At 42.6% G+C, this 27,639-nt stretch overlaps 1 protein-coding gene across 2 annotated transcripts in view; it reads right to left on the bottom strand.

The window, feature by feature from the left end:
- Positions 1–27,639, bottom strand: part of KCNAB1 (potassium voltage-gated channel subfamily A regulatory beta subunit 1) — a 209,720-nt gene that overhangs the window by 156,247 nt on the left and 25,834 nt on the right. The window contains exon 1 of one of the 2 annotated variants that reach the window (XM_075004297.1): positions 4,895–4,926. The exons of the other annotated variant lie outside the window; for it this stretch is intronic. Coding sequence (XP_074860398.1) covers positions 4,895–4,926 — 32 coding nt within the window. Of the gene's footprint in view, positions 1–4,894; positions 4,927–27,639 lie in introns of those variants that run through there. 2 annotated transcript variants of the gene reach the window in all.

The raw sequence follows: 27,639 nt of genomic DNA, 5'->3' as shown, positions 1-27,639 counted from the left end.
ATAACTGCAAGCACATAGATTCAAACACACCTTGCCTAGAATCACTGATATAGCAGAAATAGTTGTGTGTTATGTAAAAAAAGAGAGCTGCCTCCCCAAAAATGTCACATTATTTTTAGTGTGGGGGGACTATATATCAGGGAGAGCAGTGTAGCCTCACCTTTTTTATTTGCTTTGTGTGACTTATTCTGCTACCCCTCTTCAAGCAGAATAGTGTGTTACTCTCTGGGTGCATCTACACTTGCATTTCCATTAAATAAAGGGAAGAAGGATTCTTTCGAAGATGGGTTTAATTTCGAAAGAGCAGCGTCCACACTGGCTTTCTTCTTTCGAAAGCAGCTCTTTCGAAATTAGAATATGCAAATGAGGTGTCAAATATGTGAATTGATACCTCATTTGCATTTTTATTTCCCTCATTTGCATAGCCCTTTCAAAAGGGGAATGCAAGTGTAGACGCACCCTCTGGCTGTGTCTACAGTAGCCCAAAACTTCGAAATGGCCACGCAAATGGTCATTTTGAAGTTTACCAATGAAGTGCTGAAATACATATTCAGAGCCTCATTAGAACACCGGCGGCTGCAACACTTCAAAACTGATGCAGCTCAACGCTGCGTGGTTTGTCCAGACAGGGCTTCTTTTCAAAAGGACCCCACCAACTTTGAAATCCCCTTATTCCTAACAGCAGATAGGAATAAGGGGATTTTGAAGTTGCTGGGTCCTTTCGAAAAGGAGCCCCATCTGGACAAGCCATGTCAATTTTGAAGTGCTGCGGCTGCCGGCATTCTAATGAGGCGCTGAATATGTATTTCAGCACTTCATTAGTAAACTTCGAAATGGCCATTTGGGCTAGTGTAGACACAGCCTCCGAGTTGTACAACTGGTGACAGCTTGACCCTCTCAAAGAATTCTAAAAGATTGCTGAGGCCTGATTTTCTTTTTACAACAGCCAAGCTGACTCTTCCAACAAATCACATCCAGCTACATATCTAATTCTTTCTGTACTGTAATTTCAACCAATTTGCCTGGTACTGAAGTAAGGCTTACCAATCTAACTGCTAGGATCACCTCTCCAGCCTTTTATTAAAAATTGTCTGGGCATTAACTATCCTCCTGTCATGTGGTACAGAGACTGATTTGAATGATAGTTTCATGTCACAGTAAGTAGTTCTGTAATTTCGTATTAGAGTTCCTTCAGAACTCTTGGGTGAATAACACCTGGGCCTGGTGACTTATTACCATTTAACATACCACTTAATTCCAAAATCTCCTCTATTAACACCGCAGTCTGGAACAGTTCCTCAGATCTATCAGCGAAAAAGAATTGCTCAGCAGTGGGAATCTTCCTCGACAGTGAAGATGGATGGAAAGAATTTGTTTAGCTTCTCTACAGCTGTCTTTCTTTCCCAAGTCCTCTTTTAGCACCCGATCACCAATGTACCCACCGATTGCTTGGCGGCATTCCTACTTCTGATATACTCTTAAAAACACATTGCTGTTAGTTTGAATCTTTCATTAGTTGCTCTTCAAATACTGTTTTGGATTGCCTAATTATAACTTTTACATTTGACTTGCCAGTTTATGCTCCTTTCTCTTCTCAGTAAGATTTGATTTCCAGTTTTTAAAAAATGCCTTTTTTGTTTCTAATTGCCTCTTTACTCAACCATGATGGGATTTCTTTAGCCCTCTGACTAGTTTTTTTTTTTTTTAAATTTGGGGCTATGCATTTAATTTGAGCTTCTACCTATAGTGCCCTCTAAAAGTTTTCAAGCAGCTTGCAGGCATTTTATTCTTGTGACTGTTCCTTTTAATTTCCATTTAATTAGGTTTCTCATGTTTGTGTGCTATTGTGAGGGCCTTTTTTGGTACTTTCCCCCAGCATAGATGTTAAATCTAATGGATGACATTATGGTCGCTATGACCAAGCAGTTGAGCTATATTCACCTCTTGGGCCAGATCTTATGCTCCACTTAAGACTAAAGCAAGAATTGGCTTCTCTCTCTTGCAGGTTCCAGGACTGTCTCATCTATGAAGATAAACTTTACAGGCTCCCTTAAATTATCTTTGCATCCCATCCTGAGCTGACACATACTCAAGTCAATATAAGGATAGATGAAGACCCCTATGATTATTGTGTTTTCTATGTTTATACATCTCTAATCTCCTAAGTATTTTACAAATCACCATCCTGGTGAAGTGGTGGTTCATTTCATTTAGGATTTTTACTATGTTTGATTCTATGTTCTCTTTCACATAGTGCCACCCCCCACCAACAGAAACTATTCTGTTGTTCCTGTTTATTTTGTACCTGGTATTTCTGGCTACATCTACACAGCAAGGCTATTCTGAAACAACAGCCATTATTTCAAAATAACTTTACAAGCCTCTACACTATGCACATGCTATTTTAAAATAAATTCAAAATAGCGGGCACATTATTTCAAATGTTGTAAACCTTGTTGCAAAGGGAATAATGCCTATTTCAAAATAGCTAGTTTGAAATAGGCACTGTTAAGACATACTATTTGACATACTATTAAGACATGTTATTTTTAAATAAGCCATAATGGGATCCAGCGGCATTATTTTGAAGTAGGCACTATGTGTCCGGACATGCAATTTCAAACTAGTTGGGTGCTAATTCGAAATGCATTCTCGTGTGCAGCTGTGTTATTTTGAAATAAACTACTGCCAAATAGCTATTCCAGAATGGATTATTTCAAATTAATGCTGATGTGTAGACATAGCTCCTGTGTCCCATTGCTTATCATCATTCCAACAAGTTTCTGTGATACCATTACATCAATACACTCATTCAATAGCAAGCTTTATATTACCACTGCCTGTTGCTCCTTTGCTGCTGAAGAGAAATAACTTATTGCACCCAGTACTTCCAGGGTGCAGATTACTTTCCCCACACCAAAGGTCTGCTGGCTAGTGCACTGGGGGGACTTGAGAAGGGACCCAAGCAAAGGGTCTGTTTACCCCCCAATTCCTCTCTGCTTCCTTCCATCCCACGTGCTCAGAAATGGCATTAAACTAACCAGGTAGCCTCATCTCACCCTGCCCCAGAAGGTACGATGCAGGGAAAACTGATGTTATTAGCACAAAGTAGTGTGGTGATTGCTGGTCACTGAAGACCACATATGGACCACAGAATGTCCTGCCCTGAAATAGCCCATGGACATAGTGATCAGCAATCTCTTACCAGTTTTCTCTCCATCTCCAGAAGTACATCACCATCACTGTGGGTTAAGGAAAGGTTATTTACTTGTTCCCATAACACAAGAATCAGGGGTCACCCCATGAAATTAATAGGCAGAAGATTTAAAACAAAAGGAAGTATTTCCTCATGAAACGCACAGTCAACCTGTGGAATTCCTGGCCAGAGGATGTTGGGAGGATCAGGACTTTAGCGGATTCAGAGAAGAGCCAGATAGATTCAGGGAGAATAGGTCCATCAATGGCTTATAGACAGGATGGACGAAGATCATGTCCTTAGCCTCCGCTTGTCAGAAGCTAGGAATGGGTGACGGGGAGGGGATCACTTGATGATTACCTCTTTTGTTCATCCCCTCTGGGGCATGTGGCATTGGCCAATGCCAGAGGACATGATATTGGGCTAGATGGATCTCTGGTCTGACCTGGTACATCTGTTCTTATGTTACGCTATGTAAAGAGGCCAATCTACTTCAGCTAGTTTACAAAACGTTTACCAATTGAAATCCACCACATCTTTGTAATGTCCTCATGTCACACCATAGGTGTCTTGTGGACAAAAGCTCCCAGATAAGAATTGTTAATGCTATTTATAGAAACCTAATGATGAGTTTTCTGACTTTAAAATGCTGAATTTCCAGCGCTTTGCCTCTCGGAAGATTCAGACACTACTGTTCTGACTCAACTAATATTTGTTGACAACCTGAAGCTCACCTAAAGAGAGGGTGGTTGTGTGGGTTGCATATTGTACATAAGTGCAAACTAATCTTAGGTGTTGTGCAATGACTCACATGCAGATGAAGTGCAGACTCTTGCATTCTCTGGACAGTAATAGGAATTAAGTAAAACTTGTCAAAAACTCTTTATCCTAGAGAGCTCCCTGGTGAGGACCATGTGCACAGAGCTTCACCCAAAGGGCTGAATCCATGAGATGACATTTGTGATGGCAAAATGCACCTATCAAGCAGATGTCAGAGGATAGACACAAAGCATACTGAGCCGCAAGTGGCACATGCTGCTATGATATGCACATCCCAGAGGCCTGGTTGAGACCACTATTAAAAGGTGATACCAAATGATAAACTGCCACTGAGGGCATGGGCAGGGGGTATAAGAGGCAGTCCTCCCAAACTGTCAGCCAGACCCCACAGGGACCTGGGTGGCAGGGGCAGAAGGGGCAGGCCTGAGGGCTTGCATCCCTCAGCCCTAGGTTCATCTCTCTCTCATGACAGAAGGTGTTGTTTTTAAAAAGAGTCACAACTTTGCCTCATATTTCATGCTTTTTGCTCTTGACAGACACTTAAACACGACGATTACACATCCAAGTGACAACAGAGGTCCTCACAAGCACCTTGGAGTGAAAAATGGGGCCAGTAAAAACATGTCTAGCAATGCATAAACAAGCCAGATTTAAAAAAAATAAATAAATCTGTCCCTAAATGACTAATTACAACCTAGCAGAGCTAGTATATTTTAAAATAAAAGGCAGGGTTGTGTCCCTATCTAACCTCCCTGTTTATAGGAAAAGAATTTTATATTAAATCTCAGAGATGTTATGGCCCCCAGCAGTATTTAGATACAAAAGACTCATTCAAGGATGCAATTTCAGACTTCACTATCAGCTTCCTATCTCCCTCCCAAGCCGATTCTTTTGCATTTCTTTTACGTGTTTCCCTACCTGGGAGTCTGGTATATTGTACAGGAAAACATTCCAACATCTTCCCCAGGTGCAAATAGCCAAATCACTCCTCAAATGACAGATTCAAAATGCTCCGTGATGCCAGTGGTCTGTAACGTACAAGAGCTAATTACACTTCTCTATTTTCCATTTTCTCTATTATTTGCTATTCAGAACACTGCGCTCATTGCTGCACCAACACAGACACAGAGAGACAAAGGAGACAGGATGCCCAGGGAAATTCTGAAGCAGAAATAGCTTCAGTTTTATATGTATTAATATGAATGTGTCAACCTGCTGCAAAGTCCATTTCTTTGCTCAGGGTTGTGGGCAGTGCTGGCATCGTTGGAGGCAGTATTCCCTGTAAGTTATGAGCTTGTGCAGCTGCTCAGAAGAGATTCAAATGCTATCCAGCTGATTAGCAGAGAGCCCACAGGTAGGTTTTTTGGTTCTGCTGATGGTGCACATTCCCACATACCTCAGTGCACAGAAAATGTATTTTGCACATAAATGGGGAAAAAAAACCACTCATGGATGGAAAAGATTAGAGGGAACGCTGACTGGAAGGGTGGGTGGAGGTCTCTGGATAGAAAATTTTCTCCAGATCAGATGTGCCTGGCACATCCATGGGACATGCCCATGCTTTGAGCTGGAAGTTTGTAAAATCCAACTTGATTAGCTCTGATTGAGATAGTACACAAAAGAGTGTTGCTCAGCTGGTACAAATGGTAATGTAAGCTAATATATACCTACTGTCCTACTAGTATACATCTACTGTCCTGGATGGCTACAAATTTAGAGCATCCACCCCCTTCCACTGCTCACCCCACCTCAGCTACACTATTTTTCATCATGTTAGCTTAGACAGAGCTATCATAGGTATGTCTGCTGAAGCTGGAATTTATACCTCCAGCTCCATGATTAGCCATGATATCCAGGGGTGCAGTTCTAGCTAATCTAACTAGGTACCTACATAGCCTTCATCACCCTATTGTCCGAGTGCTATTGAAATGAACAATAAACAAGCTGTCCTCTTTATCTCCAGGGATAGCTTGAAATGTAGACGAGTTGTCTCTCTCCATGCGGTTAGTTGCTTATTGAGACCAATGGTAAGAGCCTTTCTTCCCCTCCCTTACATTGCTCTCACAAGGGACAGGTAGTAAATGTTGTGATTCTGCAACAATTATCCTTCTGTGTTGCCCAAAAGTTGCACATACACAGACACACAGAGAACACGTGCATACAGAGCTTGTTACACATGTATTAATTGTGGACATCATAGATGACTAGGGATCTAGATGGTGCTTGGACCTGCCATGAGCGCAGGGGACTGGACTCGATGACCTCTCGAGGTTCCTTCCAGTTCTAGTGTTCTCTGATTCTGTAAGTGAGTTTTTAGGAGTGATTTGAATGAGGAAAGAGTTGCCCACATTTGCTCCTGTAGCTTGCTGCACTTTTCATTCATATGTAGGGCCTCTCTCAGGCTATGTCTACACTGTGCCCTTAACTCGAAATAAGATACACAATTTGGCTATGCAAATTGTGCATCCTGTTTCAAGTCTATTTCAAAAGAGGCTATTTCGTGATTTGGTGCTGTCTACACAGCACCAAATTTCAAAATACTCTGCACTTCCAAGGCATCCCTCACTCCTTCACAAGCAGTAGAGCGATGCCAAAATAGTTTTGAAATATTTTGAAATAAACAGGCATGTTTGCTAGATGCAGAGTTACTATTACAGGATACCTCTGTATCCCACAAGAATTCCACAGTGCAAACATAGCCTCAGGGGCAAGCTCTACAATCTGACATCCTTCTGGAATGTTGATTTTTTTCCTACAAGCCTTCCCCTCTCTCTTCTGATTTGGCTTCTCTCCTGCTGACTCTCATATCTTTAGGGTTTGCTCTTTCTTCCTTTCTTCTACTTTCCTCCTCCTCAACCTTCCTCCATCTCCGACCAGTTTCTTCTGATTGCTTGATTCAGCCCTTTTAGTAGGCTTGCAACAAGGCCCAGAGCATAGGCCTTGCTTTCCTGCCAATAGCCTCAACTTGCAATTTTTTTTATTTATTTATTTTTTTTAACATGGGTGAGGAAATGGGATTACTCAAACTGGCTGGAAAGGGTCAGGGAGGGCTATTCTCACTTTTCTTATTTCCAATGAGTACCAAAGACTAGTCACATGACTACAGATTACTGGCACTAGGAGGTGGGTTGCTGGGCAGGGCCCAATCAAGTACTACTGAGGTTAAACAGGCATGATGTGGATTTGTATATTTCACTCTGTGCATGCAGATGGATTTCACCACCTGGCATTTTTTTAGGGACACATTCTGAACTAGGTAAATAGTTGTCACTCCATTCATTTTGCTGAAACTGTGACAGTTTACAGCAGCTGAGGATCTGTTCCACTGTTCAGCCTTGACAGCGATTCCCTACTACTCCAAGAGAGCCTCATCAGCCTAATACACTGGAGTTGGAGACAGTGAGACAGATTCTAAATCACCAACATCACACATTTACTATTGATTTAAAATAGGAGGAGGATTGGGACCTGGGTCATTTTTTCTGGAGCTCTTAGTGCCTTTACTGAGCATCACGGCCTTTGTCTTGCTCAAAAGAATGTAGTTTATACAAGTAAAAATGAAAGTCCTGAGACATTCAGCAGCCAAAAGCTTATTTGAAACTGGTCAGTTCTCCTTTTCGTAAATCTCTCCTTTCTTTCCTCAAGACATAATTAAAAATATTGATCTTATCCCAAACATCATAAGAACTATGTAAAATGTTAAGGTACCATTTAGTCCTAGACTAAGAAGTTAGACTATTCCCTTTTTGACTAGTGAAGTGATGTCAAAAAAGACTTGCTACTGTTGGGATACATCCTAATGTATAAATGTAATTGCATTAATGTGGCTGTCTGAATCTGACCTCAGATTTTGCAGCTCATTTACAGACTTTAACCTGTTTGCTTTGCTTCAGCTCCATTTTGAAATGGAGCATATCAACAAACCAACATCAGCTCAATGACTGTCAGCTAACCCAGTATTTGGAATGTATCAACATGCTGCCTAAAGACTATAGAAAATGTAGGTTGCTCATTTAACATGGCAGGTCTTAACATTATCATTTTTGTGCTCAGAATTCCATAGCAGACGATATTAGCAATGGTTTAACGTCTCTGATCCAGGATTCTGTGGTCTAGAAACAGCCATGGTCTGGCGTAGGCAGTGATTCAGTGAATACTATTGGGCTGGAGCACTCATGGAAAAAGTTTAGTGGGTGTGGAGCATCCACCAGCAACAAGCTCCTCCATCCCCCTACTCTCCCCATCCACACACCATGCCTGGGGGCCTTGCTGCTCCTACCCCAGGGTCCCAGCCACTGGCGCTTCTGCTGCCACTCCCAATCCCAGCTGCTGGCAGCAGGTCCCAGCCACCAGTCCCTGTGCTGCTGCCTGGAGTCCCAACCATTGCTGGGACACCTAGTGGCAGGGAGGGCCTCAGGTGTGGGGCCATGCTGGGCGCAAAGCCAAGGGTTTGCAGTGGCATCCCCTGCACTCCTATTTCCCACCCCTATAGAGATCTCCTGGCACTCTTCCCCTGGTTTGGGAAATGCCTCTCTTGGGATGGTCTGACTGATAGTACACTCTCGCCATGATATGGTGGCATCTTATTGCTAGGGTCCTGCCAAATTCATGCTCCATTTTGGTCAAGTTCACAATCAAAAGGTTTCAAAAATCATAAATGTGAAGATTTCAGGTATTTAAACCTGAAATTTCACAGTCTTCTAATAGTACAGGTTCTGACCCAAAAACAAGGTATATGGGATGGGTTGCAAGGTTACGAGGGGAGGGGCACTGCAGCAGGGCTATCCTTACTTCCAGACTGCGGCTATCATTGGCACTGTTGTCCACGCCGGGTGGCCAGAGAGTGGTGGCTACTGGCAGGAAACCCAGCTCAGAAGGCAGAGCCACCAGCTGCAACAGCACAGAAGTAAGGATGGCATGATATGGTACTGACACGCTTACTTCTGTGTTGCTGCTGACTGCAGTGCTGTCATTGGAGTTGAGTGGCTGGAGAGCAGTGGCTGCTGGCTGGGAGTCCAGCTCTGGAGGCAGAGGTGCCCCCAGAAATAGTGCAGAAGTAAAGATGGTGGGGTATGATATTAATTCTGTGCTGCTGCTAGGGGGAAGCTGCCTCCAGATCTGGGATTCCAACCAGCAGCCCCCACTCTCCAGCTGCCCAGCTCTGAAGGCCATGCAGAAATAAGGTTGGCAATACTATGATCCCTTAAAACAACCTTGAAATTCCTCCTCATCTCCGATTTAGTCAAGACCCCCATTTTAGAAATGTTGGTCTCCCCCATGAAATCTCTATATTATAGGATAAAAACACACAAAAGACCAGAAATCATGGGAAAAGAACAGATTTTATGGTCTGTGATGCATTATTTTATGGCTGTGAATTTGGTAGGGCCATAATTATTGCTATCTGCAGTTTAATTGAATTAATTAAGAGCTGAGTGCTGCAATGTGTGTGTTATCAATCTACCATGCTAATGGTGCTTAAACACCAATCATCATTAATTTCCTTAAGTAGCTAAAGGTTTGGATTGTAAACAGAAGTCCATATTCGTACAGCTGTCCAAGATAAGGGCGTAGTGTCAGCCATTTTAAGATACAGAATTCAAGTTCTACTTTGTTACAAAGTATGAATCTATTATCTACAAGGTAAGAAAATAACATTGAAAAAAGTTATCTTCGGATCACCTTTATAAGGTACACTACCTAACAGCAGCAGGAATAAGGCCAGAACCTCTAGCCAAGTCCACAGCAGCTAGTACTACATCTGTATTATGGTTATGAAAATAGACAGGAATGAAGAGGTGGTATTTCAGCTAAAAGCATTTGTTCCGAACACTAAGTGCCCTGTTCTGCCTTCCCTTACACTAATGTTAATCTAGGGCAGCTCAGCTGAAGTCATTGGATTCTGATCAATGCGAAAAGAGTGGAAGTGGGAGCTGAACCAGGTCCTCCTTCCCCACCATTCCCCCCAACCCCTCTTCTAAAAAATTTCAGGCTAGCTTATTGAATCTATCTAAAAAGCTGCTAATTAATTTGTAGGAAAATCCGTAAGTTAACATTTTGAGTGGCATATTTAAATATTTTATTCTCCAGTGCATGTCTGAATATTCATAAGGTTACTTCATGTGGTGCTGGAGAAAGCAGGGGTTTGCACCCTGCGGCTCCAGAGCCACATGTGGCTGTTTCAGGACTTCTTTGTGGCTCCTGACGTGATAATTACAAAGTAAAAAAAAAAAAAAAGTCCTGATTATTTTTTGAAAAACAGTGAACATCTAAAAGCCCCAAAATGAACAACTCATATCTAAATAGCAAATGATATGTGATCTCGAAACATTGGATTTACTTCCTCTCGAATCCTTCAGGGAGAGAGAGAGAAGGTTCAGGAGTGAAAGTCAGGAAGACAGTGGTACAAGTACACAAAGTGTGAGGAAATAGAATACGTAAGAAGTTTGTGAACGTCCTGCAGTAATCATGTATTACAAATCATTGTGCGATCACTGTTCTTAAAATAGGGGTTACAAAAAGTATGGTTTGACATTATTTATTAAGGACTGTGTCATATTCATATACATTGCTGCTCTTGAATTATTGACTTTTCTTAACCAAATTAGGAAAAATGGCTTTTTTGGTATTTTGATTGCTGACCCCTGGCCTTGTGTGGTTACCAGTTAGGTAATTCAGGAGAGGTGAGCTCAGTTTCAACCTGACTTCCTGTATAATTCTGGGGAAGTCACTGGACCTCATCTTTCAGACGCAGAGAACAGCACTTGCCCATGGAACCATGGAGCTTTTCAATTCCAAATTCATATTTCAAAAGATCTTGAAATTGATTTTATTTTATTTAAGGACAGTACATGTGCACAGCTGTCTTCCCACAAAAGCATTTCCAAAACCATGCACTGTATTTCTTACACTTTGTCTTATTGCAATGAGTATCTCAGTCTTTTCTTCTGAACAGGAATTGTCAAGACAGGGAGTATACTATCACAGTTGTCATTGTAATACCAAAAAACAATTTATTTTCAATTTATATAGACAGAGTAGCAGGGCATATCCCAATCTACCAGTTACCTTCTGAGTATGTCCGAATAAATGATTGGGTAGGACATTAAAACCTTTTACAAGTACAATGATCAAAACTTTACTATCCACAAAACTGACCACTGATAGAAAGAAATATATCATCATTCTAAATTTCAGTGCTTTTCCCAAGCATGATTATAAGTTTATTAATTTCAGTTAATGGCATGGACCCTGATTCAGCTAAGAATTTAAGTGCAAGTAGTCCCTTTGAAGTCACCAATAGTACAGACCCCATTCGCTGTATACCTACAGCTATAATTAATATTTCACTATGTAAAGTCTTCAGCTTTATCAGACCACACCTTAAAAACAAAATCAAAGCACTAGACTCAACTGGGTAAAATATATCTTTTTTGTTGCTTGCAAATTAAACTACACCACCTTTAGATTTTATCTATCATGTCTTCCACAAATTAAAATGAAGTTTTTCATTAATTTTTTCACTGTTAGAATGACTTAAAATGTTATATTAACTATGCATGTTATTTTTATGTAACTGGTCAACAACCTACTGGCTTGAAAATGAAAAAAGAAAAAAAAAATCACATTATTGGTTCCATTTCCCTAAATGGCTAAAATTATTCAGTCATAAAAGTTAACAAGAGACATTTTCACTTTCTCTTTTCATCAGAGCTGCAGTTCTGCTTTGTATGATTAAACTGTCTGTCCTCTGGGAGCTTCTGTGGTTTGAAGCATCCCACTGACAATATATTAAAGTTTAGTATGGAAGAGTAATACTTTACTTCCCTGAAATTCCACAAGGATCTTTTCTGTGCTTCAGCACTGAGCTATTGAGACAACAACCCTCTGTGTCTTATCCTGGGCAAGCAAACAGTCCGATACCAAAGATGAGAGACTCCCGGCTAACAGGAAGGAGTGATGAGAGACAAAAGCAACGTCTGCAGCTGGCTGCACAGCTGGGAGACAGGAGCAGATGCTGGAGCAGACACTTGCTTTGCAGTCCCTGGAACAGGAACAGTAGCTGAGGGAAGAGAACAGAGATCAGCAGACAGAACTGTTTAAGCAGTGATACCACTAATGGCTACAAGAGTCCTGGCTCCTGCTGCATCATATGCACCATAGCCTGAGTCCCCTATGATGCACTCCAGAAACAGCTTAGAAAATTCCATGCCTATGTGACTATGCAAACAAGACCCATGAGTAGCTGGGCAGAGCACATTGATCCTCTTCCCAAACACCATGGCAATGTCTACACTTGCATTCCTCTTTTGAAAGAGTGATGCAAATAAGGGAAATCAAAAAGGCAAATAAGATATAGATTTACATATTGGCACCTTATTTGCATATTCTTCTTTCAAAAGAAGAAAAGCAGCATAGATGTGGCTCTTTCAAAAGTAAGCCCCATCTTCGAAAGAACCCTTCTTCCCATAGACCTCTGAGGGAAGACTGAAAGAACTGTGTTTGTTTAGTTTGGAAAAGAGAAGGCTGAGAGGCTCAATGATAGTAGTTTTCAAGTACCTAAAAGGCTGTTAGAAGGAGGAGGGAGAAAAATTATTCTCATTAACCTCTGGTGATAGGACAAAAATCAATGGGATTAAATTGGAGCAAGGCAGATTTAGGTTGGACACTAGGAAAACTTGCTAATTGTCAGAGTAGTTAAGCACTGGAATAAATTGCCTAGGGATGTTGTGGGATTTCCATAATTGGAGATAACTAAGAGCAGATTAGACAAACACCTGCCAGGGATGATCTAGAGGGCAAGGGACTAGACTTGATGATCTTTTGAGGTTCCTTCAAGTTCTAGTATTCTAAGTGTAGCTCCAGATTGTAATAGCAGTGAGTACCCTCTACGTGCAGCTTATGGCATAAGGCAAATTTTAGAGCTGCCTTCAGGAAGTTCAGTGTGGCCACAGCACAAGGGAGACTGGTTCAGCATTTCCGTTACACATGTCTATAGATGTGGCACTTCTGACAGCAGTAGAGATGCAGACTGGAATCTGCCTCAGCATAATATTTAGCTAAAAAAACACAAGAGTGAAGAGGAAAAAAGTGTTTAATTACAATGTTTTCTAATTACATCTTAGAAAATCTAACTGACCAGACTTGAGCAAATAGCTTATAAAATAGCTACACATTCAAATTCATCTCTGTTGCAGTTCTTCATGAACAGCACAACTTACTTGAATTAATTTTATGTTTAAAATTACATATTTTTTCATTGAACTATTGGCCTGACCTGGCTTGCACTGAGCATATTCAATATTTACATGTCAACTGTTTGGACTAGACAGAGGTTGCACTGTTAGTTTTGGTTATCCAACTGGTTAACTCTTAAATCAGGTTTCTTTTGTGAAAAGGTATCATAAAGTCACATGCTACATAATTCAGTTTTTTTGACCATTACCATGAGTAAAGTCACCTGGTGAAACATTCACAGAAAGGGAAAATAGCATACAGGTCAATATGTAATGAAAGTGCAGCCATTCTGAATAAACTGAGAAGGTAACTGCTTATGTGTTTTTGTGTATTCACCCATCTCTATTGTCAAGACTACTTAAATAATGCAATGAGCTGAGCTTGCTCCTCAAAAGATTCAATAGTGGAATATATGGATCTATCGTTTTCATACCTGATCCACAAAAATAGTGGACAGAATTTGATGGATCAACAATTGATAACCTGCAGAAAGTTAGTCGCAAATGCCATTTACAATATTAACTCTGCTGCTTCCTATTTCAGAGAAGGCAGTTACATTTCTTTGCATTCTCTATTTCATACTCCTGAAAACTAAAACCCTGATGTTGCAGTTCTGGGCAGTGGCTCACAGGATTGGAGTCAGAATTTATCATTATTTTAGTGTAAAATTATTGATTAGTCTCAATTAAATCTGAATATAAGCATTTAAACATTTTTTGTTCCATAAGAAATGCTTTGGGACAATGGCTACGCCAAGCTCACTGGTTAGACTGAATAAGGGTTGACACGTGTTTCTTCTCTTTTCAGTATTAATGGGTTCACAGTCACCGACTTCAGATCCAAACAAGGTTCAACTCCCAAAGCAAAATTTGAGTGACAACGTTTTGCCTGAATGACTTGTGAAAATTCAGAAGCCAACATGTTTTTTTTTCTTCCATAGGTCAGGTTAACTAAAAACTCAGTGCAAGATCACTTGAAATTTGTGCAAAAATATGTTATGGTGCTTCACACAGCTGTTATAGAAATTCCATTACTTTATATTCAAGTATTGTGCCTGTCACCATGGCACTGGGTGCTGCTCTAATGAAACCTTATTGGAGGTCACAGACTCAAAAAGAAGGTGAGCAGAAAAAAACCATATTTCTGGAACATCTCAGATTGCTTTCTTTTGATTGACACCATAATCTAGAGCTGCATCATTCATATTTCAAACAACCTCAGCTTGAGGCTCCCCTGAGTTGGTTAACCATTCAGGGTTTCTTGAAAAATGCATGCCTACCAAAGCACCCTTGATATTGTGTGAACTTTTTCCTTCTAATGAGACATGTACAGTTTAGGCTGCTTCTGGCACTGCATTTCAAGGTAGACCTGGTTTTCTTGGATTAAGTTACATGGGGAAAGTCACATCCTTTGCTTCTAGCTATCTTAGTGTTGCAGAATGAAATATTACTCCTTTCGACCTCATGTGGTTAGCCATATTGAAAGTGTTATGGATTGCTCCAGTGAGAGGGAGAAATTGATGACCATGTCAGATATTTCTTTTGATGCCCGTTATTTAAGCAACAATCCACAAAGCCTGTTGTCAGGCCCTAGGGCCTCCAACCCAGGTCTCTGGGCCTCCTGGAAATCATCATACTCCAGTCTGGCATCAAACACCTGGGGCTGGGGTCTGAGAGACCCAACTGGGGCACTAGCTCGCCCTATGCCCTAATTAGAAGATCTCCAATGCTCCCGATTTTTGTCCTTTGCACCTATGCAAGCCAGAGGAGGAAGCAGGATGTTTGTGAAATTAGGCTTCATCTTGCTACATACATATTGCTGGTCTGCCTGTTCCTGCCTTCCTAGTATCCTTACTCAGCCCAACTCTTGGTAACTGCTTACTGGTTCCTGCCTTCTGGTATCCGGATTTGGACTGACAGTGGGTCAGGATCCTGACATTGAACCAGAGTAGACATATTCTATAAGGCACTAACCAAATCCATGCCAGTAACAACTACCATAGGCCAACAAAACACTAAGAAATGCACAGCATTATGAATGGATTGAATTAAGCACAAAAACAACCCTTTCTACTGGTCTCTGCTCAAAAACCAAGTTAGGTATATGAGAAGATTGCCTGTGAGGGACATCAGAGCAGTTTTTCTTACAAAGATCCTAAGATCATATGTACTTGAAAAACTGCAGTTAGGCCTTCTGGGAATTAATCAGAATGAGTAGCCTTCCCAAGAGTTGGTGGTGGTGGCCAAGTAATACACAAATAGAGGAAAAGGAAAACGTCAAAGTTGTCAGCATATAACACACTCTAAGCATTCTCTTTCACTCCTTGGAACTGAACAGGATTCTGTAGCAACAAGTTGATGTCTAAACTACATTGTATCATATATGGAACATGCTTCTGATCGCATTTGGGGCCCATTCTCAATGGCTGCGTCTACACGTGCACGCTACTTCGAAGTAGCGGCAGTAACTTCGAAATAGCGCCCGTCACGTCTACACGTGTTGGGCGCTATTTCGAAGTTGAAATCGACGTTAGGCGGCGAGACGTCGAAGTCGCTAACCCCATGAGCGGATGGGAATAGCGCCCTACTTCGACGTTCAACATCGAAGTAGGGACGTGTAGACGATCCGCGTCCCGCAACATCGAAATAGCGGGGTCCTCCATGGCGGCCATCAGCTGGGGGGTTGAGAGATACTCTCTCTCCAGCCCTTGCGGGGCTCTGTGGTCACCGTGGGCAGCAGCCCTTAGCCCAGGGCTTCTGGCTGCTGCTGCTGCAGCTGGGGGTCCGTGCTGCATATACAGGGTCTGCAACTAGTTGTTGGCTCTGTGTATCTTGCACTGTTTAATGAAAGTGTGTCTGGGAGGGGCCCTTTAAGGGAGCGACTTGCTGTTGAGTCCGCCCTGTGACCCTGTCTGCAGCTGTGCCTGGCTCCCTTATTTCGATGTGTGCTACTTTGCCGTGTAGACGTACCCTCGCTGTGCCTATTTCGATGTTGGGCTGAGCAACGTCGAAGTTGAACATCAACGTTGCCAGCCCTGGAGGACGTGTAGACGTTATTCATCGAAATAGCCTATTTCGATGTCGCAACATCGAAATAAGCTATTTCGAAGTTGGGTGCACGTGTAGACGTAGCCAATGCCTGCAGTATTCTGTACGAATTCTAATTTACCATAGATTATAGAAGTATCAAGATGGATTTACACCCAAATAGCATTTCAGTTCTTTGTCAAAAAAGAAAAAAAAAAGATATCATACATGTAGCATCAGCTCCCTACCAATACGAAAAGTGATAGGCAAAAAAGATGTGTCTAGACAGTCAAGCCAGCAATTATTGCTACAATGCTAGATAAATGCAGCTTACAGTACCAACCTACAGAAGCAGTCCATATTGGTATAAATCAGACACTGGCAATGTTTTATGAAATGAAATTTAGGCTCTCACCGGAATCTGTTAAAATTCAGTTTAAAGAGTCATTCAAAAGAAACATTGTTATGAAATGGCCATAAATAATCACACTTGACTCAACTTTACTGTTTGCACAGAGGAGAAAAAATGCATATCAAGAGATAATTCACCGAAATGTAGAGGATTCCATCAGAACCATCCTCTCTGTCTTACAAGATACAAATGGCACCAGACATGACCTAGAGAAGATACATAACACCTATGAAAAACACAAAGCCTACAGTACAGCTGTAGATGGTACCAGTGAAATTGTCCCCGTTTCCTCTCCAAGTGATTCTACAGGTAGAACTTCTCTAATCGGGAACTCTCTCGTCCAGCAACTTCTATAACCCAGCATGATTTTAGTTAGCTAGGCAACCACTTATCATGGTTGTGGCCAAGTTTTCTGTGGTCCCATAAAGTTTTTTTTTTCCCCACAGCCACCAGTTATTTAGCTGTAATTTCCCCCTAATGTCACCTAAGAGCCCAATAAGCAGTGGAAGTGTTGGTAATGTGCTAGAAAATATTGACCTTTTGTCATCCAGCAAATTCTCTTGTCTGGCACCAGCCAGGTCCCAATGGTGTCAGACAAGAGAGGTTCAACTTGTAATATTGTAGAGCAGGAATACATTACTGACTCAATCACACCAGAAAGTATGAAAGCGGCCACTGTCTCAGTGTTGTGATGTCCATAAATCATCATCTGGAAAGAAGTCATAAACCACCTCCGGGACTCCTTTTTAATCAGGCTCTATATTTAGCGATAGCAGCTTTGTTATCCATCAGTATGTAATTTCTGTGTAAGCCTTTACATAAAGCGGGAGAAGTATCCACAATCTGCAATCAGAAACCACCAGAAACCATAGGAACAGCAGGATGTACGTAGCTGGGCCTTGTTTATCTGGACATAGTTGGTAAATATGGTTATTTAGAAGTGTAGGTTCTTCAAATTTTTGTTACATAATGAAAAAAAGACAAGAAGGGACAATACAAAAACCCAGAAATGTCAACAGGCCCTGTTCCCTAATAGTGTCAGTGAGAAAAACATCCTCTGCAGCTCCTTTGCTACTCAAATGCTAAGGATGAATGCAATAAGATATTTCACAAATAAAATCTCCAATAAGCAGCTGTAGGATCAAAAGATAATACTGAATTGTATCTATGGATTCTGTGTTATAATGTACATATAGTTTACTATGAATAGTCTCCTTTCTCCTCAGGTAGCAAGAAATGATTGAAACAGAGATTTGTTTTATTGAGGAGGGTAGCGATTTAAGAGAAATGATAGAAGGGTCTCATGCTTCAATAAAGGCCTGAGAATTTCAACAAACAAAATCTCCTGGTACCCATAGCATCTGGCAGTGCAGGAAATGAACTTCAACCAATCTCATAAACCGTTAATTAATTATAACACTTACGTAATTATATGTTTTTGTAAGATATGCAGTATTTCATTATTGAGCCGTCTGGCTCTGCATATTACTCTTGGCTTGATCCAGGCATATGCCCTTGCCAAGGAGCCTAGTTCCTGGAGTTACCTGAGAGGGTCTGCCTTCATTTTTAAAGGGGCTGGTTTCTAGTTCCGATGGCAATAGAAACACACTTGAAAACATGATTTAAGTTTAGTCGGTGCAGTAACATCTGTCAGATTCTGCAGACAGCCTGTGCCAATAGCTCTGTTCATTTAACTCCTGTTCATTTTCTTTTAACTGTGAAACCTACTGCTCTGGAGGTGGCCCTGGCACTCCAGCAGAGTGTTCTGTGTACATGGGCTGGGAAAGCTGTGCTGTGCTGTGCCTTCCTCCTCCCCACCCCCCATACACAGAGTACCCCGCTCATGGTGTAGAACTATGTCCTTTCACCTTCAGTAAAGACCTGAGATTCCTAAAGAGAAGCAGCAATAGTCCAGGAGTAGAGGAGGAAGACTGGTTCATCTGTTCAAGTACCTGCCCATAAAGATGGCAGTCCTGCAGATAGTCCTTGCATAAGTGGCCTCTGCCAGTGCAGCCCTAAAGAGCAAAACAGCTCATCTCTGGGTGAATCTCATCCTCTCCTACTGCCTTACCACATGAAAGCACTTTACTTCTGTATCAGCATCTTCATCAGAAATAGATCTGATCTTACTGAAGATTATGGCACTGCCTCCTGAAAGTGGTGGAAATGTCCACCAAGTTATGGAGTCCTTCAAAGTTCCCTTTCTACCTCTCAACAATCTCCTCAGCTGAAGTCAGGGTTTCACCACCCTTGCTGTGTGCAGTCTGGGCAACATACTGCCAACCCCTCCTAAAGTGACAAATGGTTTTCAGAACACCTCTAAGACCATCCACAAGTTATTCTCCATGGTCTCTCGAAACTCTTCCACACCTTGGCTTTTGCTTCAGTGGCTGCCACAGCCCTCTTAGCCAGCTGGTACCTTCTCAGCTGTATCAGGAGTCTGCTTCATGGGGATTGCTTGCAAGGCCTCTTCCTTTATCTTGACAATCTGCTTCATCGCCGGAGTCTACCAGCAAGTCCTAGGGTTGCCACCATCATAAGAATCTTCAAAGCATACCTTTTTGTGACTTCCTCAATGACGGACTCAATGTCCAAGATTTCACCTGGAATGTAGATGATGATCTTCCGGAGGTGGGAACTGAAGTGTTTCTGCATAGGGTCCTTCTCCAGATGGTCTCAGGTGACTTGCACTGATTATTTCAGCCTCCCATGTCAATCTGGCCAGTACCCCATGCATCCAGATCCAACTCACCATCAAGTGCTAATCAGCTGCCAGTTCACCTTCTCTCTGCACCTGAAAGCTCAGAACATACAGCCTCCGGTCCAACAAGATGCCTATGAAGTTAATCATTGATCTTCAACCTAAAATGCACTGGTACCTTGTGTTTGAACATGGTATTCAGTATGGACAATCCATGATCAGCACAGAAATCCAACAACTCACCTCTCAGGTCCAGAACAGGGAAGCCATTTCTTCCAATCTAGCTCCCCTCTAGCTATCTCCATCATTCCCCAGGTAAGTGTTGAAGTCCTCCCAGTATAACTATTAACTTCATGGTATTGGTGCTCAGAGTGCCCACCTGCCACCTCTGAGAAAGGCTGAGAACTCAGAAATGCTGTTAGGCTTATAGGCTCAAACAAATAGATGAGGTTTCCCTGTCTGAGACATGACATCTCTTCAAAGTGACTCCAGCTGTGCAGCTCTGGGCCAGGAGTCTGTGAGTATCCGCACACGGTTCAGGGCTCTCAAGCAAGGCCACTCTGAGTAGGAAAGAAAGAGATCACCTACGAGCTGGAAATTTGTTTCCAAAGCCAATGCTATGTGCAGAAGTGAGGCTGGCTGTATCCAGTCAGTACCTTGCTGCCTCTTTCATGCACCCAAGCACCATATTTATACCAATTCAAGTTTGGAGTGTAGACTTGGCCTCATTCACACCTCCCTCTCATTGAGGCCCCTCTGCACTGATTCCCTGCCCAGCTCCTGCAGCTCCCCGACCACCACCCCAGTCCCACACAGACCAGCACTCCATTGTATGATCCCACAATCACAGCCAGTTCCACACTTGGCCCAGCACACAGCTCCGGGGGTGGTGGTGGGGGGAGGGGAGGGGAGGATATCAGTCTCTTCATCCAGCTCTCTGTGCAGCTGCTGCTTCCTAACACAGCCCAACCACTTCCTGCTGCAGGACCTTTCCCCTACCCAGCCAGAGGAAAAGGATATGCAGTGGGGATGGGGCTTGGGAGAGTTGTCATGCACTGCTTCGCAGATTCACCACCCAGTCTTCCCCCAACCCTATCCTGAGGCCCTCTAGTTTACATGTGATACAGCACAGGAAAGTGAGGGGAAAGGTGGCCCTGCACCAGCTTTCCACTGCACTCTGCACCTGTTAACACCCTTCATCGCAAGATGCAGCTATTTATACAAGGGCTCTGTTTATACTGGGATCCAAACCTCTTTCTTTACAAGCTTCCTGTAGACAAACACCTCCTCTGCACACATCTATAACCCAGTCTCCTCTCTCAGTGGCAGGCACAGCTCTACATTCTGGAGGTCACTCCTGGTGCCTCTGCCCTATTCTATGGGACAGCTTCCATTTGTCGGTTATAATTCGTATCACTATTAGTAAATTCAACAATAGAAACCTACAAAATCTATTTGAAGAATCACCACCCACGCTCCACCTTTCTTGCACCAGAGGAGGAAAATAAAATGCAGAGTCGAGAGACCAATCTATGGAAAACATTTCCACCTACTTCCCTCCATGTTCAATGTAAGGGTTACCACCAGTAGCAGTTCAGCTGATTTCTCCTTCAGGGATGGTTTCTGATGTGGACAAACTCCAACTTCTATAAAGCTGTATAAGTTAACCCAGCATCTTGAACTGCAGCCAGAAGCAAGCAGGAAGCCAAAGCAACTCAAGGAGCATAACTGCAGCCAGAGGCGTCAAGAGACAGTGATAACTACCAGGTCAGGGGAGTTACTTTTTGTAACCTTGACTCATGTAATCTGCCCGAGGCCAGAAAATAAGGAACAGTATCTCATGAACGTCACACAGCCAGTACAAGCAGCACAGATGGTAATGTATAATTTAAAAGGTTTATACCATTAAGCAGATTCGTTACTTCATTCTGCACTGGCTCAAGCTTATGAGTAATGTCAAATATATGTAAGTAGCCAGAAGCAGAATGCTTTGCAGCAGTCCAGTCTATAGGTGATTAAAAACAATCAATTTCTTCCAGTAAGGGATAGGGCATAATCAGAAGCATTGCAGAGAGGGTAATTCCAAGCATGATGCTGTATCTCTGTAGATGCACTAATTCTGGTATTACTTGTCAGCAGCACAAGGCTTGTGAAAACAAAAGATTTGTGAATTCCCTTATTCTAGAAGAGAATGTAGACAATAGTATCTAAATCCCCAAACATACCGGCCACAATGGGCATTTTTGGACAGCTCCCACTTTATTGGTTTATATTTCTTACAAACCGTGCATATTGATATGCAGTTTTTCAAAGCTATCGGTTGGTGGTGGTTTTAGCATGAAAGCCTATAGATGCTTTATTGTATTGGTTTTCTTCAGCATAAATGCGGTATGCTGAGATTTACATTTAGGTCATTGCAATCATATTGAATTAGACATATAGTTTGAAACTCAGTGAATCACCACGTTTTGATATCTCTTGTTCATTTATTTAAAAATGAAATGGCATTGTATTCGCTAGGTACTGAAGTAGCTGCATTATCAAATGAAAGTCGGAAGCTGCAAAGCACTTGCAAATATAGCTCTGCAACACCTGCAGCATTGCACCACATAGCTCATGTATGAACAAGCAAATAGGATGAGCTTTCAAATGAGCTAAGTTGAAAAAACCCTTAATATGCAGGACGATACAGATTAGTATGTCTAAGAACACTGCGCTGACAATGTTTCAGCCTAGGCAACAGCTAATCAACTCAGGTATTTTTGATCAGTGTATCCAAAGGAGTCACATGTCCATTGTCCTCAAAGACTACTTTTAAAAAGAAATATTTTTACCTGGTAATTTTAAGAGTAGCATCTGAAAAGAATAAACCATTATTTTTTCTATTGTAAAAAGCCATAATGATCTGACATGAGTTGGGCTTCAGGACATGCATTCAAAAGCTGCTAACAGGTCCACAGCAAGTTCCATGCGCTGCATAAAGTCAAAAACTCAACCCCTGCCTGAGGTTTAGCTGTGTTCTCAAACTTGGCTGCTCCTGTTTTCTCCCTCAGAACTTGATTCTATCACTCCCCTGGGAATCCCTTCCCTTTCCCTTCCATTCAACTGGGATAATAAGCCATCTCCCTCAGCAGGAGCAGAATCCACTACCCCCTCTCCCAACAGGAACAAGGTGGTATATTTTAAGTGCATAACTTGATCTAATAGGTCATAGATCTAATCAAATACCAGCTCCGCATAGTTAGTAAAGGCTGCAATACAGAGTATGTAATGAAAGACCTCGGTCTCAGTGTCTATGTACTGAACAGTAAGAAAACTCCATTTTGCTTCTTCTCCTAGGCTCACTACACGCAGATGCATGACTGATCATTGAGAAAAACTGATTCAATATAAGGTCCAGCAGAATTTAGGAGAGAGGCACCTGAGATTATATTCTATGGACTAAAATTGTTTGTACCCTACATCCCAGTCAAATATTCCACTTCTTCACATATCTTTGACTTTTAATTGAGCTTTGCTTGATATTTAGGTTCAAACTATTGGTTAAAGGGCATAGAATTTATATGTAAACTGACAAAGCCCTGCCTAGTGTCTCCTTTCCAGTGACTTGAGTCGGATAAGACTGTGTTTACTATGTTAAAGTACCATTTTCTTCAGAGAGAACATTTTGTAAAAAGTCTAATTTTGGCATTTTCTGTCAACAGTCACAGTTATTAAACTAAGTGCAATGAAAGAAGAAACCAGTACACTACATAAAAAAAAATCCCTATGGTCGCATTCTATTTAACTGATACAATAGCTGATTCCACACTGCAGAAAGCAAGCCCACCAAGCTGAACAGATGTCTGAAAACAATTTAATACATGCACTGTGTAAATTAATCCCTACTGATAATTCCCATGTAAACCAGGACAAAATAATTTGTTGAACTGCATCAAATACAAAGCAAGCCCTAGGAACAATCGTCAGTCGTTGAATAATTTTATGAGACCCCTCTGTAGATTGCTAAACCAAGGATTAGGGTTTTAAAATATTGGGATTGGAAATGTGAAAGTTTGGTTCTGGATAAGACCAAATCTCAGTGGTTTGATTTGCTGCTGCTTTTACCAAGGATAAGTTAGCTTGTGCTCAGCCTAGAAGTCCTGTGAAACCATGTCTACGTGCATGGAGGAGGCTCAGTCCTTCTGCCCCTCCTTTCCCACACCAAGCAAGAGTTGCCAGTGTTGAAACAGAAGGATTCTGCTGAAGCTGGGAAGGGAATGGTAGCCAAAGCTGCTCCATGTTCCCCTCTTCCAGCTCATTATTGCCTCCAAATCAAGAAAATGAGGGAGCTTCCCTTTGTGCATTGGAAGTTGAAACATATCTCGAATCCTCTGGTCTTACAGAGGTGGACTACAATTTTGACCTGCCCATGCAAGTTCTGCTTTTGCTAAGTTTCCGTAGGTCAGCAATGGGTTTAGAGTATGTCTAAAGAAATACTCTTGACCAGTTCTGAGATGTTTTCATGACAACCTTTGCCAAGTCTTCTGCTTATGCGGCAGAAGGAACATCAGAAAATTCAGCTATTTGAAAATTTGCTTCCTACAAGGAATCTTTCAAGACAAGTGAGAAAAGGCTGTAGAGGGAAATACCACTCGTCAGCCGTGTCTACACGCGCACGCTACTTCGAAGTAGCGGCACTAACTTCAAAATAGCGCCCGTCACGGCTACACATGTTGGGCGCTATTTCGATGTTAACATCGACGTTAGGCGGTGAGACGTCGAAGCCGCTAACCCCATGAGGGGATGGGAATAGCGCCCTACTTCGAAGTTGAACGTCGAAGTAGGGCACGTGTAGACGATCCGCGTCCCGCAACATCGAAATAGCGGGGTCCGCCATGGTGGCCATCAGCTGAGGGGTTGAGAGATGCTCTCCAGCCCCTGCAGGGCTCTATGGTCACCGTGTGCAGCAGCCCTTAGCCCAGGGATTCTGGCTGCTGCTACCGCAGCTGGGGATCCATGCTGCATGCACAGGGTCTGCAACCAGTTGTCGGCTCTGTGGATCTTGTGTTGTTTAGTGCAACTGTGTCTGGGAGGGGCCCTTTAAGGGAGCGGCTTGCTGTTGAGTCTGCCCTGTGACCCTGTCTGCAGCTGTGCCTGGCACCCTTATTTCGATGTGTGCTACTTTGGCGTGTAGACGTTCCCTTGCAGCGCCTATTTCGATGTGGTGCTGCGCAACGTCGATGTTGAACGTCGACGTTGCCAGCCCTGGAGGACATGTAGACGTTATTCATCGAAATAAGCTACTTCGATGTAGGCTTCACGTGTAGACGTAGCTATAGTAACTGAAATCTGGTTTAAATTTCTCTTATCTGAAAGAAAAAGTGTCTTGAGATGTTTTAAAATCTTAATTAATGAAAGAATCAATCTTCTGCATGAGCACAAGAGAAAATGGAAGGCCAGTGCCATTCTGAAAAAAATTTCATGACATGTATTTTGCAAACATCGTTGAGAAAAAGCTGAGTAAATTGCACAGAGGAAAAGTGGAAAGTGCCCAGGAAGTGTGCGTAAATAGCATTCTGGAAATCCCACACCCTCCTTCGCTGCAGCCCTCACTGGAATGTGATATCAGTGGGCTTCTGAAATCTGGTATTCCGCAGCTGCCAGAATAGCCACTCATGTCCATAGTCACAGTTTACCAAAACCCCAGTTCTCCCCAAAGGGCGTATCTACTCTCCAGGATTCTTTCCACAGGATATCATGTAGTACAACTATACCACACACCTCTTCCCTGCACCCCCCACCAAGCATGGGTATAAATATTGGTCTAGAAAGTGAGGCACGGGTTAATTCAGTAACAACAAGCTGAAAGATGGAGATGTTTTTACCCAGAGGGCATGCCCTACACGTTCTCAGCTCACCCAAGTTGGCCCCTCCTGTCTCCACTGCATTTTGAGCAGTGCAGCGTCCCCTTCTCATCCACAGGAAAAGTGGGTGGTGGACAGTGGGGAAAGGCTGCCAGCTCCTTGCTGCTGTAGCCTCTCTCATGCACGGGGAAGGACACCGGCTACTGGCAGTGTGGAACAGGCTCAGTCTTTCCCTGCTGTCTGTCTTGCCAGAGCCTTTCGCTCACATGCACGGATGAGCATCACAGCGAGAAAGTATGTGGTGGGCTTTTCACAGTAGCATGTAGCTACCCATACCAGACATACCTAGACAAAGTAAGTTTGTGGCAGGGAATAAACTACCCCAGCAGGCCCCAGGTTCAGTGAAAATGAAGATGCCATGAAGAAAGAGGTACACAGTTCAGCTAGCTCGGAGAACTGGAGTCTTAAGGTAACTATATACACTGAAGCCCAATCATGCAGTCTTTACAGCACTGTTGTGGTCAAAGGCTGCAGAAACAGCTGGAATATTCTGTGTGTATTACATATATACACACACATCTGTGAATCATAAAGCCCGGTCCTTTGCAAAAACCACTGAAAACAATAAAAAGGCACAATGCTTCTATTATGATTTCTAATTGCAAGCAGCACAGAAACAATCGGCTTTAAATAGCTACACAACGTTCTAAAGGAGTGAGTATCTGACTTGTGCAGGGGTATACTTTACTTCAGAACACTTATAACTTGAACAAGCAAAAGCTATTTCCATAATGCCAAACAAGCAAACCACAAAGGTGCACTTTTGCTCTCACGCTGTAATTTATAGACCATATTCAAATGCTGGTGCAAATCCAAAGCTACACCGCTGAAATCAGCTAAGTTACTCTGGGCAGACAATGCTGCAAGAGGAATCAGAATCTTGTTCCCAATTACCTATTCAGTTTGAATTCAAAGCTGGATTGGTGCCATGCTGCTATGATAAGCTGTGCTGTACTAATACAAAGCCAGGAATAAACAAAAGAATGTGGCTGCTCTTCGTACAGACTGAGCAAAACCTCTACCCTCACTTAAAATATCCCACACATTATGCTCCTTACGCTGGCACGCAGTCATTAGCCAATCCCATGAGTCTAACAAAACTGCACACCATACAAAGACTTCTACAGCTGGTTAAAAGCATGGAACACTATTATGGTCAAGCCAGGACAATTTGGGAGCTGGCTGCAGAGAAGGTCACCGCCCTCTTCTGATTCAGCAGAAGCTATGATCAGAGGAGGTGCTCAAGTTTAGCAGCCCTGCTGCTCAGTGAAGAGGGGATGAGCTGATGGCCCTTCATTTGGTCTGAGTGGTACTTCTGCAAATTACTCCCCTTTATTTTATTTTTGGGGACCTCTGGGCATACTGACAGACACACCTAGCAGATGTTTTCTGAGTTATTGATGGGCTGGGGGTTGAGATGAAGTATTGAGGGATATAAGCTTATGATTTTTCCTAAGATAACACAGAGAACTGTTGGACCTCCCAGATTGTGTCTGAGCACTTTTTAATAGTTACAAGCTAATGCTCCACATTTCACACTGCAGCAAAAGTTGAGGTCACAAGCCAAACGCCCATCTCACCTACGGGCAAAGTAGGAGTGATTTTGTGTGGGTTCATGTTCTGGTCACATTTTCACACTGGATCTGTGCATATTACTTAGCACAAGTGTTTATACTGAGCGATTGGGCTGTTATTTCTGACCCTGAGACTCAGTGGCTACGTCTACACGTGCCCCAAACTTCGAAATGGCCATGCAAATGGCCATTTCGAAGTTTACTAATGAAGCGCTGAAATGCGGGCTGCTCCCTTTATTTAATGGGAAGAAAGATTCTTTTGAAGATGGGGTTTGGTTGCAAAAGAGCATTTGCATGGCCATTTCGAAGTTTACTAATGAAGCGCTGAAATGCATATTCAGCGCTTCATTAGCATGCGGGCTGCCGCAGCGCTTCGAAATTGACGCGCCTTGCCGCCGTGCGGCGCATCCAGACGGGGCTCCTTTTCGAAAGGACGCTGCCTACTTCGAAGTCCCCTTATTCCCAAGAAAAGGAGCCCCGTCTGGACGCGCCGCGCGGCGGCAAGGCGCGTCAATTTCGAAGTGCCGCGGCAGCCCGCATGCTAATGAAGCGCTGAATATGCATTTCAGCGCTTCATTAGTAAACTTCGAAATGGCCATGCAAATGCTCTTTTGCAACTAAACCCCATCTTCAAAAGAATCTGTCTTCCCGTTAAATAAAGGGAAGAAGGATTCTTTCAAAGATGGGGTTTACTTTCGAAAGAGCAGAATCTACATTGGTTTTCTTCTTTCGAAAGAAGCTCTTTTGAAACAAGAATATGCAAATGATGTGCCAAATATTCACCTCATTTGCATTTTTATTTCCCTC

Source organism: Carettochelys insculpta, chromosome 10, assembly GCF_033958435.1.
Source record: "Carettochelys insculpta isolate YL-2023 chromosome 10, ASM3395843v1, whole genome shotgun sequence".
Classification (NCBI taxonomy): Eukaryota; Metazoa; Chordata; order Testudines; family Carettochelyidae; genus Carettochelys; species Carettochelys insculpta.
This window is presented reverse-complemented; position numbering and strand designations above follow the sequence as displayed.